At 43.5% G+C, this 19,350-nt stretch overlaps 1 protein-coding gene across 2 annotated transcripts in view; it reads left to right on the forward strand.

Annotated features, from left to right (window-relative positions):
* The window catches only part of kcnh2b (potassium voltage-gated channel, subfamily H (eag-related), member 2b), a 165,869-nt gene that overhangs the window by 68,779 nt on the left and 77,740 nt on the right, over nucleotides 1-19,350 (forward strand). For both annotated transcript variants that reach the window (XM_035619439.2, XM_047329904.1), the window contains exons 3-4: nucleotides 18,220-18,375; nucleotides 19,114-19,327. In XM_035619439.2, coding sequence (XP_035475332.2) covers nucleotides 18,220-18,375; nucleotides 19,114-19,327 — 370 coding nt within the window. The remainder of the gene's footprint in view (nucleotides 1-18,219; nucleotides 18,376-19,113; nucleotides 19,328-19,350) is intronic.

Consider the following 19,350-nt stretch of genomic DNA (forward strand, 5'->3'; position numbering starts at 1 on the left):
GGCCTTCGTCAAGCGGGCACCAAGTCGGCGTGCCAGCTCGCTTACGGCTGTGAAGGATGATGACACGGAGATCACTCACTTGGCTAATGCTGACACACATGGCGCATGCACACCCCTCTGAGCTTGTCACTCAGCGATGAGCGTGGGCCGGGAGATGAGATGACATGAGTCTTAAAAGTTCCATGACTCATCAAGCATGGACAAAAGGGTCAAATTGCTGCATTGGAATTGGAGTCGCCATTATCGGTGCCATTGTAATGCCGGCAGATTGACCGATGATCTCTGCTGGCAGGACCACAGTTCTACTTCATAATTAGACAAGATCACTTTCAGGACATTTGAATATATCACAGCCTCTCTCCTGTTGCAACCAGTGATGTTGCAACAAAGGGAGGGTTGGCAAACCACCAAGTAAAATAAATATTCGGGACATTCTGAGGGTTCTGCCCTTTACAAACGTTTCCAGTCCAAGGAAATTACTAAATGGATGTTTTAAAGTGAATTAAGGCACAAGTAGAGATTCCCAGTCATCACTGGCAGCTGATTGAAGGACGACGTCACATTATTACCAGTACAGGGGCAGTAGGTGACATATTTGACATTGTGTAAAATATTAAATATCTTTCATTAAAAAAAGGGTCCTGAGGAATGTTAAAGAACAGATAAAGTGATAACAACAAAAAAGATTGAGGAGGAAGTAAGTGGAATTGAGTGAATTGGGGAACTAGAAATGGGCAAATAACCAACTGATGGGGCTAGTGATTAGGAATAGAGGGAGAAGGAAAGAGATTGATTGTGGGATGGCACCTCCCTCAGTTGTCATTCTATATCCCACCTTGTATCAGGTTCCTGCTAAGAGACAGGTCGACTGACAGAATGGAACTTGCCCAGGCAAGCAGATTGAGCGCCGTCTTTTTTAATCTGAGGTCTTGGTGCTCAGGACCAGTTCTGACCGACTGAGCGAAAGCAGCAAGCATCAGGAACTGGAGCTGGAATAGCTTTACAGATTTACGTCAGTGCGTTTTATATCAACACCCTGCATAAGAGCGGGGAAGTGAAGTAGAATGGCAACACATCAGAAGACAGGTTGTCCCTTACTTGTCCAGGGCGAGATTTGACAGAAGTATCATGATGAAAGCGTAGGTGATATAATCAGCTATAGATCTTGTACCATGTACACGAGTAGGACTCTAAATGTGTAAGTAGTCTTAAGAAGGCAAGTAAGTGAACAAGAACCGTAGGTTGAATATGATCTTACATTGACAACCCTGTGTTAATCGCAGTAGTCCTAGAAGTAGTCCTAATGCTGTTCTTACGAAAGAAATTAGTCCTTTGCGTCCTTCTTATATATATATTTTTTTTTATCAGGAGTTAATCATTATTCTTTGGTGCTTTTTCATTTTGCACAACTAATGCTTGAAACCTGTTCTTGCTGTTCTCCACAAGTTCACTCGAGCCCCTAAGGGCACAACAGTGCAGCAGTGAATGAGAGAGACGGTGAGCTGGTGGACAAAGAGTGAGAGAAAATCCATCTGTTGGAGGCACAGCACTTGTAATATTACTCAGGGACTCTGGGGTGAGTGTGTGTGAGAGAGAGAGAAGATGCTAAACAGGAAGAGGAGTGAAACTGATGGCTATGCCCTGGAGAGGGAGGGGCTGAGCAGAATGAAAATGGGACAAGAGAGGAGCAGGAGTGCAGGCGCACTTAATCTTTGCATTGCTAATTGCTTGGATCAAATTGCCGCCTGTGCGTATATCTAGGGACAGTGTGTGTGATAGCCTGCAGCACAATCATTGACATAGTAATAACGGCTTAATTGCTACGGGTCTGGGCTTCACAGAGACGTCAAGCTGCTCACATCCAAACGGCCTCTTCTTTTGTTGAGGTTCGAGCCCCTTCCCACAGCAGCACGAGATAGGTTTAACCCCGACCGATATCCTCACCTCCTTCTCTCCAGTAGATCAATGATCAACCCCGTCAAGCTTCGCCGTACCGATGTCTTTTTGAGGACTCGCTGTACTTTACAAGTGTCGAAACCACACCGTACTTGCGATAGAGTTTGATTTGGACCACAGGCCAGAGAACTAAACGTCCTCCCCCCCCCGGCAAAGACATACCTGGAAATAAATACTTAACGGGGTGTTAATTGGTAATTTTTGGCCGGGTGCTTCTGGGCACGGTGGCGGTGAGCTATGGAGAACAGACTGGGGGAAGGTTACGGGTCAGGCGCCCATCTCCACCCCGATCGTCATTAAGCTTCTGAACGCAGCCAGCCATGGGCTCGTTAGCGCTAACGAGACGCTATAATTCTTTCTTGATGAGAGAGAAGCCAAACGGGTGAGTGGGGGGACGGAAAATGAAAATGGAGAACAGTGCATATTCATAGTCTTCTTACCGTGCTGCATCTCTTTAATATGACACAATATGTATCACGGCCTGCTGCTTTTTTGTTGAGCCTCAATCACTTTGGGGTTGTTGGGGTCATTTTGTGTTTCCCACTCTGCTGGGTTCTGTTGAAGCCAAGTGAATGTTAAAATGATAAATAGTAAATCATCAGTGTTTCTGCCAGATTTATCTTTCCTTGGTTAAAATTTCAGTATTCATAAGAATTTTTAATGCTCGGGAGCCTCTGCCATCTTTCTTTTTGATATTTTGCCTGAGACATACCCGTTTCTCTGTCCAAGTCAACCCATTAAGAATCTTTAAGTACTATTTTCAAGAAATACTGCTGAGGAGAAGTCTGATTTTATATTTTACTTTCTCTTAATATGTAAAAGACACTGGCTTTGACTGCATGGTATTCACCAGAGGTAGATTATTGGCTGGTTTCATTACAGTGTATGATATGAAGACAATAAATGTGTTGTGTTGGATTCTACCAACACTGTGTTAGTGGAATAGTTTGACTGTGTGTGTGTGTGTGTGTATGTGTGTGTGTATGTGTGTGCATGTGTGTGTGTATGTGTGTGAGCTCATGTTGCAGTCAGTGAGTGTGTGCTTCTCCCAGGGTATTTCACTGTGCTCTTGTGTTTGTACTGTGCTCTCCTCTGAGATGTGAAATAACTGGCAGAGCCATATATTATCTCTGCTAAAACTGCTGAGCAGCATTACATGCAGCCGCGCTGTGTTTTGTGTGTCACATTGCTTATTGCACAATGTGTTGTGTCTGCGCCTGTGTATTATGGCCATACATTTATACAAACATCTGCGCAAAAACCTAACTCACAGACTGAAGATGTAAATACTGCATACACTTTAAAATCTCCCTTTCCTCAAAGGTTAAAAAACAGGGACTGTTTTTATATTTATAGTAAATGTATTTTTCTAATTAAACAGTAATTATGTAATGGGCCAAATTCTGTGAAGCTTTCTACTTGTAAAACACTCACACCGTCATTATCTTGTTTGATCTTAATTGACTTGCAAGGCGGGTCAAGAATTTAACTAGCGATCGTCAGCTGACGGCATTTCACATAACTTCACACATTTTCAAAACACGTTGTCACGGACTCTAAAAAAAGCATTTCTAAGCTGTGATATCTATCAAAGGCACAGCCAGAAACGGGATGTAAAGTGCTTTCAACGTTTGAAGAAAAGTTCATTTTTGTGTTTGCTGCTGGGGTTGTTTTTATCTCTCAAAAAATTAAAATAACTAAACATACATTTCATACATTTTTGACCAAACTTTTGCATACCACCATACAGTTGATGTGCATTCATATGTGCATACACATACGCATTTTTGATCCTGTATATGTAAGTCCAGGACCTTCCCAATATCTGCACCTTTTGGGATTTGTTCGAAAGTCTTCTAAAGATATTTTTTTTACCTGATCAGACAGAAAGCTCACCTATGGGAGTTGCTTACTAAAGAGAAGGCAAGTGCTCAAAGGCCACAGTGAGTGTCTCTTGCTTCTTTGTTGCACACACTTTGACGACAACTTGCCAGATCTGTAATTAGTGCTAGCAGGCTAACCTGACGTGAGGGGGATAACACTGTGGAAAATAAACATTGGACAAGTTATGTTTAAACAGTGCGGTGAATAACGCGGAAGTACCTGAACAACCACTGAAAGAAAACTCCTCTCTTCTCTCCTCGTCTGGACTACATCCTAACTTCTATGAACCCATTGCAGGTTTTTCCCTGCTCTTTTTATTCATCATCCCACTCAGGGCCATCAGCACTGTTTGGGATAACTTTGTTATGTAACTGGGAGTTATGTCATGTCACTTCAGCGAGCAACTGAGTCATACAACACCTTGAATATAGCAGTATGACTACAGATACCTGTTTTTAAAGTGCTTTCTAATATAACAAAGAGTGGCTGCTAGCTGTTTTCTATATACTACCAGGACTGGGTCTGACTTTGACATTACAGAGGCTCTAAACTAGCTCTTCACAAAGCGTCTGTGTTCCTACAAAAAGGATATGTCCGCTGTTATTGTATTGTTTCATAAAACGTCCCAAATCAGCCTCATCAGAAGTTTATTGATCCTCTGTCGCATGTCTAGCGCAGCCCCTTATTCTTCCCCTGCTCTTATCAAAACACCCATCAACTTCTTTTGTCTGCATGTACCCCAATGTAACTGTATTTTTTAATACTAAACGATCTCCTGAAAACCGTATTAATGGTCACTCCTGCCCAGTTCTGCAAAATCCTAAAAATAGCTGTCCCCCTATCTAACTCATCTCTCCCCTAATCGCTCGCCCTTGCCCTCTGACCTATCCCATTTCAATTTTTTTTTGTCCATTGTTCCTCCCTGTGCCCACCTTCTTCTTTGCTCCTACACATTCTGCATCAACCCTCGCACCACAGCTGAGGTGTTTAACCACTGTAGATGGACCATGCTTTGTTTTTCCTCTGTTTTTCAATGCATTTATCTTCTGACATCAGCAGGAGTAGGATTTTTGAATTTTGTCATGAAAAGCAAGTCCCTGTTCTATGTAGAAGGTAATCGTTGAATGAACGTGAAAATGTCACTGCCATTACCCACATCAAGCCTTACTGACCCACTTCTGTATGCACTGTCACGATGCGAGTTAATCACAATCAATCAGCCTACACCTCTTACAAGCGCAACATGTTAGAGGACTCTCACAATAATGCCTTAAAAATGAGCCATTAAGAGCTGAGGTCTGTTTGATCAAGTGTTATATTTTCTCCTTTCCATAGCACATGGCAACCCCAATCTCACTGTGTGCCAATACACTTACAGTAACTGTGCTGATGACTGATCTACAATTTACACTGCTCATTTTCTTTTGAATTTTGTAGTTGGCCATAGAACCAAATGCAGGTAAATGATGCCACTGCCTCAGTCGCCAATAGTTTGACGCAGTTTTCTTTCCCCTTTTTTATTTCACCTCTGAAGCCATCGATGGGACTGGAGAGAAATAAATATGCAGCCCCCATCAACCCCACCCTCATTCCCCACAGGGAATAATAAAGGCACTCAGCATCCCGGTGGATGCAGGTTGGAGATGGCCCGTGACCTGCATAACAAACAGTGAGGCAAAGAAGTACATCTATGGCCCAAGAGGTGATGGCAATATCAATGGATATTAAATAAATAAAGTAGTAATAACTGAAGGAAATATATATACTGGCATTCAGTCGTTCACTTGACCCCATCAACGAATGTCATACACATTGATAGACTCTTTTAACTTTAATCTAAAATTCTATAGATGTCCATATTTGTAGTTTGAATTGTTTGAATTACTTTATGGATTACTTAATCCTGTAGCGCAGTTTCCTGGATTTTAAGTGATGATAAAGTCTAAACCAATCAAACACATTAAATCTTCATGCCTCTGCATAGAGAGAGTGAAAACAGCACAAGAGGAGAATAGTATCTTTGTGTTTAATTGAATTTTCCACATGGTAGAGTTTCATGATTAAAGTGACCAAATGCTGAAGACGGCAAAATAAGTACCTAATTTCTGTACACTATTTTCACTTCAGCTCAGTGTGAGTCTTTGCTGCTTATAACTGTCATCTAGGGGCTGCACGGTGGTGTAGTGGTTAGCGCTGTCACCTCACAACAAGAAGGTTCTGGGTTCGAGTTCCGGTTCAAACCAACCAGGGGCTTTCTGTGTGGAGTTTGCATGTTCTCCCCGTGTATGCGTGGGTTCTCTCCGGGTTCTCCGGCTTCCTCCAACAGTCCAAAGACATGCAGAATGGGGTTAGGTAAATTGAAGACTCTAAATTGACCGTAGGTGTGAATGTGAGAGTGAATGGTTGGCCATCTCTGTATGTGGCTCTGCGATAGTCTGGCGACCTGTCCAGGGTGAACCCTGGATTGGCTCCAGCCCCCCTGCGACCCCTAAGTGGATTAAGCGGTAGACGATGGATGGATTGACTGTCATCTATGGTCGACTTTCTTTCCGCTCTGCTCCCTGTGTGGGGGACAGGGTTGGGGTTGACAGCTCGTAAGGTTAAGTACAGACGTCAAACCCAAATAACTGAAAGTCAGGCCAAGAAAGGTACGAAAGGTGGATAATAGCAGTTGCTATTCATGGCCAGAGCACTAGCAGCTCTTCTCTCTTCATCTCTCTCTCTCTTGCTGAGTCAATCACTCACTCTCTCTCTCATACACTGAATAGTGGCCCCCCAACCCCCTCTCTCTCCCCCCCTCACACGTAAATTTTCAATAGCTAATTCACTGACACTTGCATTTGCCCTCTGTCACACACACACACACACACAGTAACGTATCCACTTACCCCAAAAACTCACTTGCATGCTCTACTTTAGCTCTGTCGCTTCCTCATCACCACTTCCTGTCACACAGACACGCAGGCAAGCATGCATGCACGCGCACACATACACACACACACACACACACACACACACACACACACACACATACTGAGCTTTTTCTGGCTGCTGGTTGAGCTCACAGAAACTCACGTATGTGCTCAGCCGTGATCTGCCTCAGCTGCTGGCCGGTTTAGAGGCTCTGAGAATAGAATGGTGATATCAACCACAATATCAACAGCCTCCCTGCGCGTTAAGACCTTCAGCTAATTGAGGAATTCGGACAGGAAGCTGGTCAGATATTGAGATATGTACATAGACACACCGCAGGATTTCCTGCAAATAATTCCAATCCACACATGCAAAAGCATTTAGTATTTTTAGTTTGTTGCACAACGTGAGATCACCTGATGTTATGATCATGCAGCGTCTTCTTCTTTTAGACACGATGGCCTTATCTTGTCTCATATGGATTACCTCTACAGTGCAGCCAGTTCTGAAGCCTTGCCGTGAGAGTCATGTCATAGCATCACTTACAGTCCAAGGTTATTGCTAAAGCTCTGTGACCCGAAATTAAAATAACTTTTCACCTTGACATGAGCACCACGTGAGCAACAAAAAGGACATAAATAACTTTACACACACTATTGCTGTGCGTCCAGCTGTTTTCTTGCATCGCACTCAATTTGTAAATGTCTGCGAGTTCCCGTGCTTGGTTGGCCGCCTCATTAGGTGGTCAGTTATCGATTAGAACAAACGTCATATTCGTCAAACTAATGAGCCACGCAGCATGGGTATGGTTTGTGGATCATTGAGGCCAATTATGGATTTGCATGTTCACTATATACATAGAGTATACATTAACTATGTGGGTGGCATAGGGAAAGCCAAGATGGGGCCGGTCAAAATGCTAAACTCGAAGCTTCAAAATGGCAGCTCAACCAATCGAGGACGTTACGGTGGGTTGCCACTTGGTTCTACCTGCAGCTTAGGTTAATTGGAGACTATTGCACATATGTGAGTGTGAATGTTTTTTTTTTTTACTCTAAACGTCAAACCTGGGATACATCCACTCCAAAATGGATGGTGCCGGTAAAACTGAATATTTCTTTTAATTTTCCGTCTTTATTGTCATCTTTGAGCTAATCAGCATTTTTAACTGAGTGTATCGTCCTTTGTGCCGAACCCACTCAGGACCATCAGCCACATGCACAAAGCTGCTTTAATACAGACTTATTTTTTTGTTCTTTGTCTTCTCTGCACTTTTTACTGCTATAAAATGTTATTATCTATGTATATTTCATCTTTATGCTCCACATACTCTATAAACCAAGTGAAGTCCTTGCTTCTGGGCTTTCATAAGGCCTGGCTCTGATAAATGGCCGGCCACTGAAAAGCAGGCCCCCCTCCAAATTAAAGTCCCCCTCTTCCTCGGGCTAACAGGTGACACAGCAGGTCTTATTAGTCATGGTTTTTATGCATGTGGATGTGCAAGTATGTACGTGTAAATGATTTACACACCACTGCTATCTTCGCCCTCTGGCAACAGACAGGAGGAGGTGGAGGAGGAGGAGGAAAATAGATGGAGAAGCCGCAGGAAGAGAGAGAATAAGATTAAAAAGATATAAAGTGAGAGGATGAATGTGGATGTGATGGATGTGTCTGTGTGTGTCTGCAGAAGGCAACGGCTGCAGCCGATGAGTCTCAGACTCTGTTTTACACTGGTTTCTATCACAGAGCTAATAAACCGACAGCTGTGACTGGATCACACACACACACACACACACACACACACACACACACACACACACACACACACACACACACACACACACACACCCTCTCCTGCACTCGCGCGTCAGCAGCACTGTAACAGGATGTTTCCACGGAACTCCTTACCCCACAAAAACCTTGACAGTTGTTTCCTTTCCCATTTTCTCTCCGTCCCGGCAGTCTTTCAACCTTTGTTACCACGGAAACTAGTTCCCGCGGTTTATGAAGCCGTCCCTTTTAAATTAGGCAGCAGCTGGTGGACAGTGTTTGTGGAACCCTCCCATCATCCTTAATGAAATAAAGAGATGATAATGATATCATGGCCACTGCCTTGATATTAGAAATTCCTTTTTCCTTCCACTAATTTCTATCTCCTTTCAACAACTTTCTCTCCTAACTCCTTGATACTCTTCCTATCTTTCTCTCTCTCTCTCTCTCTCTCTCTCTCTCTCTCTCTCTCTCTGATGCAGTCGATTGGCTCATTGCGGTTAACAAGCTTGCCCGTTTGCCAAAATCACTTATCTCGCTGCTTAGTCAAACCGCGGAGCAATCCGCCCCGACAATTACTAACTTGTGTTTCAAAGTGTCTCGGCGCCATGCGGAAGAGACAATTACGGATTGTGTTTTAAAGTGGGCCGGGGCTGGTAAAGCGAGCACAACGGCAAACAGCGGTGGGGCCCGTGCTGCAATCACAGAATGGAAACCTCTGTCGGGGAAATTAGCGCTTTTGCAGGTGGGTGGAGGGGCGATATCAGCTGAGGGGGAGAAAATGTGTGCACCTCCGCCGTCTCTGTCTCTCTCCAGCCGCCTATGCTGCTGAGAAGTCTTGAGATCTTACATAACCATGTTCGAGAGAGAGGGAGGGAGTGGGAGAGACGGAGGGGGCAGGAGAGGAATACCAGCAAAGAGAGTGGAGTGAGCTATCACCACTTAGATCTGTATATTCATTCTTCAAATACAAATATATATAGTTGCAGGCTTACATCCATTTATATTTAGCCATAGACAAATCCATACAATAAGTATTTATTCATTCAATTGTGTGCTTGATTGTATGCAAATGCCTCGGGCCGTGCCTGCCTTCTGCCCACAGCGCCTTCTGGCCTTTAGTCAAGCACCATGAAAACAACATGCAGCCACAGGTTTTCCCATTCAAATGAACTCAACTCTTCTATTCAAATAACCTCAACTGAACTCCAACTGGCACCATTCGCACCTCTCTCACGCTCGCACACTTTCTCCTGACCGTGTACACGTCTGCGTGGTCTTGATTTTCAACGTGTGGTTTCTGTCGCCCTGTGACCTTGTTCCTTTTCTGGTTTGTGAACGCTGGATGGCAGAGTAGAAACACTCCTGAGAGTCCTCTCTGCCTCTAATGGACTCTCTGGGCTTTTATTCCATGGAAATATTTTTTTGAATGTTCATACCTGTCCAGTTTAAGTTCTCATTCCTGTTCTTCTGTAAACAGTGAGGGTGCAGGAATGTCCGGCAGACAGGGACAGAGGAGGATGGGACTCCTCAACCTTAGAGATAAGTGCAGCACTGAACAGGAAATAAAACTTTTGTCTTTCCCCTCTGACTTTTAGTTTTATTTAACCTTAAAGTGAACGTTTTGGACGGAATTGAACAACATACTGAACATGGCAAGTTTGTTTTAAGGTTGGAATTAGACGACAGGCCATGGGGCCATTAACAGGGTTTCTCTTTGAGAGTATATGTACTTGATTACATAATATTGTGCTACTTTTCTTCAGAGTGCTCATTGTACGCAAACACATTACAGACACAACGTACAGTTGCACGCTCCGTGTTGCCAACACCATGGAACGCTTGTCAGAATTGAAAAAAAAAGAAAATTGCTGGCAACCGTTGTGTGATAGGTTCTTTTCACTGCCAGTGTCTCCGTAATCGAAGAGGTTCGCCCAGAGAAAAGTAACATCGGGCATCTCGCCGCTAATGAGCCGTTGCCGAGCGAATCCACATTTGCAAAGCTGATGGAGGTGGATGGAGCGTTAATAAACCCACTGACATGTCACAACGAAAGCGACTTTAGAGAGGTTTATGAATGATTAATGTCCGTGTGTTCAGCAGGTCCTGGAGCTTTACTAGGTTTCCACTTGAGCACGAGGACCATGCGCTTACATCAATTTGGCTCAGTTCAAAACATCTCGTCAGATGTGTATACCACCGTGCGCATGCATTTGAAATGAAATGATCACCTGTGGTGTGTTCTGTAGTAGTGCTGCCATAATATGTAATAGCTCATTTTCAATCAGCCAACTTGCAGCATGAAGTAAAACATCATAAGTGAGGTTTAATAGAAAAAAATGCCCTCTCATCTCATTTTACCTCCTGTTTTTAGTTTGTGTCTTGAAAGGGAGGAAATGTAATTGAACAGTGGGTCGATTGGTGTGAACCTGGACGGACATCCGGTTATCGATGTCTCCTGACCTTTTTTGTCCTCGTCGTATATGCGACGCAGGAGCTTTGAAACCCTCCTGACATGTTATCTGTCAGGACCTCATGTGTAGATGCGTAGATGTGTGTGGTGTGTGGTCCATACAACTGTCAGGTTGTGTGATGTTTTTCTTTTCACTTCACAGTCGAGATGGACCCTGTTCGACCAGCTTTGCGAGTCCGCGCCCCTGCCCCTGGCATGTAATTTGTTAATGGCGCCGTGTGAGACGTGAGCAGAGCGTGGGGAACGAGACGTCCGGCCGTGTGCGTGCCGTCATGTGTGTGACACACTGTCACACTTGGGGACATTTAGACAGCCGGCCCATTGATTCCTTGCATGTGACTTATCATACTGTAAAGGAGCCTGGGGGCTCTCAGACAACATCCTTTGGGATCACAGTTACACACTTTGTGTCAATGTGGGTCAATGTCTCTCTCTTCCTATATGAAGTGTGGCTTTGTAGAGCCTCTCCTGGTGTGTGTGTGTGTGTGTCTGTGTGTGTGTGTGTGTGTGTGTGCGTGTGTGTGTGTGTGTGCGTGTGTGTGTGTCTTGTGTGTGTGTGTGTGTGTGTGTGTGTGCGTGTCTCATCTTATTGACATGCGGTGATCGAGTGTCAATCTGTGACCAGTCACCTGATCTTTCCATCCCTCCATACTCTTCCTCCTCTTCCTCACGTCAATAGAGGAAGGTGTGGAGGGGAAAAACTTCATTAATGAAGAAGCAAGAGCTCTTGATTAGAAACCAGATTTATCTGATTTCCTCTAATAGTGAGCAGGCGGGAGCAGGGTCGTGTGGTATCCGTTCTTTGAAACACTTGGACCATCCCCATACTCTTATTACCAGCTGATTAAAAATCCCATCAAATGCTTTGAGGGAGCTGCTGTACCGTTACCTGCCACAAGGTGGCTGCAGTGCACCTCAAACATCTGTTTTTCTATACATTTTCTCTATTTTTTAAATGTGAAATAGATGTACGTACAGATATCAGATACGTGTTCAAAGCATACAGGCATGCACATACAAACACACACTCACACACACACACACACACACACACACACACACACACCAGGAGAGGCTCTGTAACAGTTGAAGGAGGCTGATGAATTGTGTTTTGGAGTAGTTTGTTTCTCCACTGCTTCTCATCACAAAGCAATCTGGAAAAAGGCCCTAGGGTCAACGACATATGTGTGTGTGTGTGTGTGTGTGTGTGGATTATCAGTGTTGAAAATGGAGTACGGTTACATGTGTTATCAGAAGACAGCTGAGATCAGAGGCGCAGGGGGTTGCAACACCAATATACCACGTAAACACGAGCGCACATGCACCGATTTATTTTTCACGCTGTCATCCAGCCCTGTCCGAACGAACACACACACACACACCCCTCTATGAGGCTTAGCTCTGTGGTGTCGTGTAGCCAGATTCATTCCACACCTCTCTTGTTTCTGGAGGTAACACTCACAGCACGCCAGTGTGTGTGTGTGTGTACTTTCCTTTGCCACTCTGCATATTACCTCAAAAGAATAACAAGTGAAACGTTGTTGTGCTCTGCCACCTAGTGGTTCACCAGGACACATTTTTCAATTCAAGATTTTAGCCCGCAGGGGAAAAAACTATGACAAGGTCATTTATTAAAACCCATAAGACACACATGTGGATGAAAATTAGTGGTTTAATGGGTTCGCATCATTACAATCATCCATCTTGAAATTAATATACAGTTCACGGTGCGGATTGATACACAGATACTTTTTCCAAGCAGCAAACAGTGGGACATCAGTTATGATGGCAGCCGGGGTTCCCCTGTGAAAAGTTTTTCACTGATGGGACTAATTACTCTGCACCCTCACGGGGAAAATGCCTGTTTTCTATGGCTCATTTCCAGAGAAGTCAGAGGTCAGAGCTGGCTACTGTATAAATTAGATTCCCTAGAGCTGGCAGGAAATCTGGATTTGATGTTTCCTTTTCATTGCATCTATTGAAGTTTTTTTTTTTTTTTTTTTACTGTACAGTGAGTCTCTTTGCACCAGGACAACAACAAGCGAACAGCGAGGTGTGTGTTTATGACGCTTCCGTCTCCATTTTTAAGATTTATGGTAAACGAGGAGGTCAAACTCGGTATGAAGGAGTCAAGATCCTGTGATGCTCTTGCATTGTTATTAATAATTGATTAAACTCTGTACTTTATGTTTTCCTTTTGATGCATGACAGTTTCAGGCAATTTTGCAAGTGTGGCTGTCAGCTCGGTTGGGGGGGGTGTTTTGGATTTAAGCAGTACTTTCTTTGTCTCTGATTACCGCCTTGAACATAAAGAGCTCGGCCAGCTGACCGGCAGCCAGCCAGCCGGTGGAATATTTAAAAGCCGTCTCCGTGGAAAGGAAGGTTTGAACTTTTTCCTATTTTAGTGTTTTTTTTTTATGCCAAAGTGAGAGAGTGGACGAGTTTGTCTGTGAATGAGGCTCTCCCCACCTCCCCCATTCCCCTCTCTGTCACTGTGTGTGTGTGTGTGTGTGTGTGTGTGTGTGTGTGTGTGTGTGAGTGATAGAGAACAGAGTAACTGAGAAGAAGGATGGCTCACATCCTCATCCTCTTACATCTCTTAGCGCGAGCACACATACACACACACACACACACACACACACACACACACGTTCTCTGTCCCTTGGTCTGTGGTGATGCACATTAACCATGAGTGATGATTTTCATTCCAGATCTGTGACGATGGGGAAAGAGGATGGGAGTACACATCCTTTTTCGACCACACGATCAGAATAAATATTGATTCCAATATTTATGAAAATCTTAAACAGCATTATGTTGAATACGTATGAAGAGACGTTTATCAAAAGACACCTTTGGATGCCAACTCCTGTGTCGTCCCCTTTAATTACTCCCCCTCAGTACAGAAATGAGGAGCTGCTTGATTGAACTCTAATCTGTTTTCTTTTAATCCGTTTTGTTCCCATGCAGAGATTATGATCCTAACTTTGTGATCCAACACACTGCGTGATTCCCTGTGGCTCACAGGGAAGACATAGGAAACAGAGGTGTTGGTTCACCTGATTATCCTTACCTCAGGTCGAAAGGATTAAAAAAAAAGATAAGATCGATACTAAAACCCTCTTTGACCTGTTTCAGAGTTCAGGCATTCATCTTCAGAGCTAAGTGCCGTCTGACATCGGGTTACCCGGGGGGGGCAGCTACATCTCTGTTTACTCCCTCTTCAATCCGCTCTCATCTCCTGCTAAACTGGAAGAAAGATGTTCTCGAGCAGCTAATCCCTCCCACCTTGTGTCTCTGTAGCCACCGGGCAACAGAGTTCTGTGCAGTGAGTCTGCCGTGGGTTTCAGTCACGCTCACTGTACATTGTCTGAACCGGCTGCTGATCCGCAACCCGAGCACTGTAAACCTGAAGGATTTCATTTATTCTCTTTTCATTTCATTATTGCAACTGGGTTTGTGCTCACAGCAGTTCCAGTAGGTGTAGCAGTAGAAGATGCTTCTGGTTAGCTCTGGTTGCAGTTCAGAGTCCATTGGCTTAAAATTTTACGAGTAAGACACCTTTTTTTTTTCTTTTTGACATATTTTTATGCTGATAACAAAACAGAGAAATGACTAAAGGTGTTTCACGTGAAGACCGCCTGGAAAAAGTTTGTTTGTTTTTGTTTTGTTTTGTAGTGGTTGGGACCTTTCTGATCAACCTCTGCTGGTGATGGCAATAATAGCATCTCTATGATTAAGTCCTTTTTGTTTTATTAAGCCCTAGTTGTTGTATAACGTGTGCCATTGAGAACTGTGGGGTCGAAGGTTGTGAGGGCGTAGCTGATGAGATTGAAGATCTTAATCCTTCCATATATAATACATTAGAGAATAGAATGTTCTATTATATTTCATCTTTAAAAATGATGAATCCATCTCTAACTTGCTTATTTTAAAAATCATTGAATGACAACTGATCCAACGTCCTCGTCTCTCACTTTGCTCAAGTGCATTCACACCAGGCATATTTTTCCCCACATTGACCAGTGATCAGACTCCCAAACAAAAATGTGAATAGTCCTTTAAATTGAAGCGTGCAGTCTGTTTGGCCCTGTCTTTTAACACTCAGTGTTGCACCAGGCCACTGGGCCGCCATGAGCAGTTTGCACTCTGTGCTTTTTTTTGGATGTGTTTTAGCGCATTGTGATAATCTCCCAGAGCTTTGTAAGTCAGTAACGTTGAATCAGATTATCAGCTGGTACATGCAGAATTGGAATGCATCCAGACGGAGCATTTAGATGAAACGGCATTTGCCCCGTTGACCTCCAGAGCTTGATTCTTTTCAGATGCTCTCGGAGGAAATCTCAGATCGGTACGCAGGCACGGTGAGATGGTCGACGACATAAATGTCGGATGTGCCTAAAATGTGTAAACACAATGCTTGATCTCCACCACTCTGCCAAACACACACACACACACACACACACACAGAAGTGAAACATTAAGGATGCATTTGTGATGTTTCAGATTTGGAAGACGAACTAACAATAAATACTTGTAATGTATTAGTATTAAGAAGCACGACAACAGAGGTTAGATCCTCTTTTGTTGATATTTAATCCTACATTGTAGTGTGTGTGTGTGTGTGTGTATGTCTGTGCGTGCACATGTTTTGTGGATGTATAAATAGCATCTGTCGTCCACAAAAAATCATTAACACAACCCTGGTTTGCGTCACAATGCATTTACCGTTTGGTTTCTTGTTCAAACTCAAGACAGTCAATAAAAAAAAATAATAATACAAATAATAATAATTATAATACCCAGGCGTTTTTACTTTCTCCTAAGAAAACATACATCAGTACACTGGCTGAGAGAATATGCTCCATTTAGCCCATGTGATGGAAAATAAAAAGCCCTGTAGAGGGTTAGTGCTGGAAATCTGTCCTTGATACCGGTTCGAGTGACAGCAATCATCATAATCATAATCATAATCAGTGATGGAATCTCTAAATCCAATTTAACGTATTTGACAAGTTTTTTATACTGAAAAGACTTGCCTGTATAAACCAAACAAGTTGACTCTTTTGCTCTACGTTAATGTGGTTTCACTTCCTCACACCGATGATGACAAAATCAGTTAACCCTCAAATGAGTTGAAAAAAAAAAGACTGTATAGCTGTTTTCAGTGTTTTTGTGTCCTCAACACGTGTGAATTTTTCCGCAGATTTTCCTACGCTGTGAGAATGCGCTCGCTCATTCTTTATCTTGCCATACAAACTTTTGAAAAATTTGTCTTTAGATTGTCCAGAGTGCTGCGGGGATTTGTAAGGCAGCTTTAGATGCAGCAACACCTACAGTGATTAAAAAAGACTGCAAGTGCAGTGTCATGCCTCTTAATGAAAACAGCCATGACTGGACATGACCAAAAAGCTTATGAATGAACACTAGACTGGGCATCCACCTTCACACGTGAACATTAGCAAACACACCAGCAGACACAGACACACACGCGCACACACGCGCACACACACACACACACACACACACACACACACACACACACACACACACACACACAGGCACAAACAGGCAAGATCGCACGCACAGGGCTAGATATGGCCAGATGGTGTAATCCCTTAGTTTTACCCGTGTTTCAAATGTTTTCCCCCTCCTGTGTTGGGATTATGCTGTTGTCCAATCGGATTTCAGCCCACTCTCCAGTGGCGATGTGAGATGAATGACAGGCGGGCGGGCGGGCGGGTGAGTAAGGCAGCATTCAGTAGACATACAGTACTGAACGTCGTGTTTGTACAACGTACCGTTCTGGCTGTAAGTGCTCCACACTGCCGGGCTGCCATTTGAGTTGGTCACTGAGCGTCACTGTGCAGGTAAGAGACGGGACGGACCAAAGCCAGGTATGTAGGGAAATAGGTAGAGGAACAATTCAACATCGAGATTCCACTTTAACAGCGGCCGACACATCTGTGTTTAGAATAAACAATATTAACACAGTGGAAAAACTAAATAGCTCTCTTAAAAGTAGAGAAGGAGATGTAGAGTCTCAGTTGAATCAAAGTGATGTGAAATATGACAATATGGATGCTGGACACTTCCGTTATCATTTGAATACATTTCATGTATTTCAGAGTTTAATTGCTGTCATTAAATTGCTGCCTGTTAATGTTTGTGTCGCATACCTGGAGCTCTATCTAAATATAACTGAAGAAAGAGGACACATGGAAAAAAAATCCTTTGAGTTTAGTGTCAAAGTTACCTGGATCTGCAGGTTGACTCTCGGATGTGGTGCAATTTATTCATTTCTTTTACCTTAATATTAATAGTTACTCTAAACCCTTTTTTTTGGGGGTGAAATTTTCTGTAAATTTAGTTACAAGTATTTATCTACAGGAGTTTCAGTATCCGTTTTATCTCCTGCTTTATAACACAGAGTACATTTATATAACATTTTAAACAATACATTTCCCATGACACCTACATTTACATATAATCTGCGTTGATTCATAAAATATCTCTGTGATTTTGTAGTTGCACTGATTTTGTTTCATCTACCCCTGCAGGACTTTATGACAATATATCATTGTGTGTGTGTGTGTGTGTGTGTGTGTGTGTGTGTGTGTACAAATGCATTCTGATGCTCTGAAAGGTCGTAACCAGAATAGTATCTTACTCCATCTTCCAGTCTATAGCTGCAGCACATCCAGGCCTGTAGACCCGGTAGCAAACTCGCAGCCACTTACTGTCATATGTCGTCTAATTTCACGCTTACTTAGCTGTTTTAGCGTTCGTGGCAGATTAGTGAACGTGCCTGGTCTCGTATGGAAGAGTGTGTCAGAGCTGATTAAGTGCGGACGCACATTCAATAAGGAGAGAGAATGGAATGGTGTGTGTGCGTGAAAGTGGGGCCTGTGTAATTAGTGTATATAAATATGCTCACAGTCACGGTGGGACGTGCACGGCTGTGTCCGTGGCCACTGGTAATACGCATGAATGAAAGATTTATTACGTAGAATTTCACGCAGTCATTACAAAAACAAAAAACGATTGAACTTTGTAGTTGTTCGAAGAGTCAATTCTGATGCTGTCACCTCTGGTATCCTTGACCCAGGCTTATTGGAGGGTTTAAATGCCAACTGTAAAAAACATATACACTTTAGACTAAGTATAAAAGCCCCCGTGGGTTACAACGAGTCTGACCGAGTCTTTATCTTTCCCCTCCGCAGGTCAGTGCTTCTTGTGTATGGTGGATGTGGTGCCAGTGAAGAACGAGGATGGCGTGGTGATCATGTTCATCCTCAACTTTGAGGTCATGTCAGACGAGACACTTCAAGACCACAAAGAGGAGCTCAACCACCGCCTGCCCACCTGGCTCGTCACCGGTAGCTACTGACTAACCTTGTTTGTCTGTCTGTCGCTCTCTGCTCCGCGTAGAGACAGAAGAGATACTTGCTGACACTTTTTTTACCTGAGAATTAATAATTCGAAAAAAAGAAAAAACTTATTCATAGCACTTTTAAATGGCAGTAACTAATCATTGAAGATGTAATCACGAGTAGGAGCTGCACAGACTGTAGGGTGATGTTCAGTGAGGGAGAGGCGACAGCCACGACTCAAATTCCCTGGGATCATCTATTCATTTCATTTTGCAGAAAGGCCAGGTGCTCCTGATATTTGCTAAGTCATTTTTATCCCCGTGAATTTCGGGTATTTGTCTGGGATCAGGTTTGACAAAAAAAAATGCAGATTTTTCATTTAATTTAATGTTCCTGAGGGAAAACCCTGGGGAGCGGTGCCTGGAGTAAAACAATAATTTGCAAGTCTCTCTGCGCCAAAAATTCATTGTTTTTTTTTTAACTTCGGGGCTAAAACCAAAATCTAATCAATGTTACTGTCCCAGATTCCAGTAGATTGTTTCTGAAGTTGTGTTTTGGAACTCTATTAGGCTCAGCATGATCCACTTCAAATCTCTATCTCTCTCCTATAATGACCTCCACTCTTAGAATATTTTTCCATATCCTATCTTTTTCCTGTTTCTCTCTTTTACTCTTTTCTCTATCTCATTCATTTACTCATTGGTGCCACACTTTAATATCATATCCCATACGTGTCTCCTTCAGGTCGTCCACGAGGCTTCAAGCTGCGTCTTCCCCTGCTGCACTCCCTGTCCAACAGTAAAGCGTCTCTGGAAGACGCTGAGGCCGGCCACATCCCCACTGCTTTGCCTCTGCCGCTGCACTCAGACCCCCACAGTCCCGAGTCCTTGGGCCTGGGGGAGTTACTGCCCCTTCCCCCCTTACCACCAGACCACCAAGAACAAATCAGTGGGAGCAGGTATGTCAGGGACATATGTGGGT

This window comes from Scophthalmus maximus, chromosome 21, assembly GCF_022379125.1.
Source record: "Scophthalmus maximus strain ysfricsl-2021 chromosome 21, ASM2237912v1, whole genome shotgun sequence".
Classification (NCBI taxonomy): domain Eukaryota; kingdom Metazoa; phylum Chordata; class Actinopteri; order Pleuronectiformes; family Scophthalmidae; genus Scophthalmus; species Scophthalmus maximus.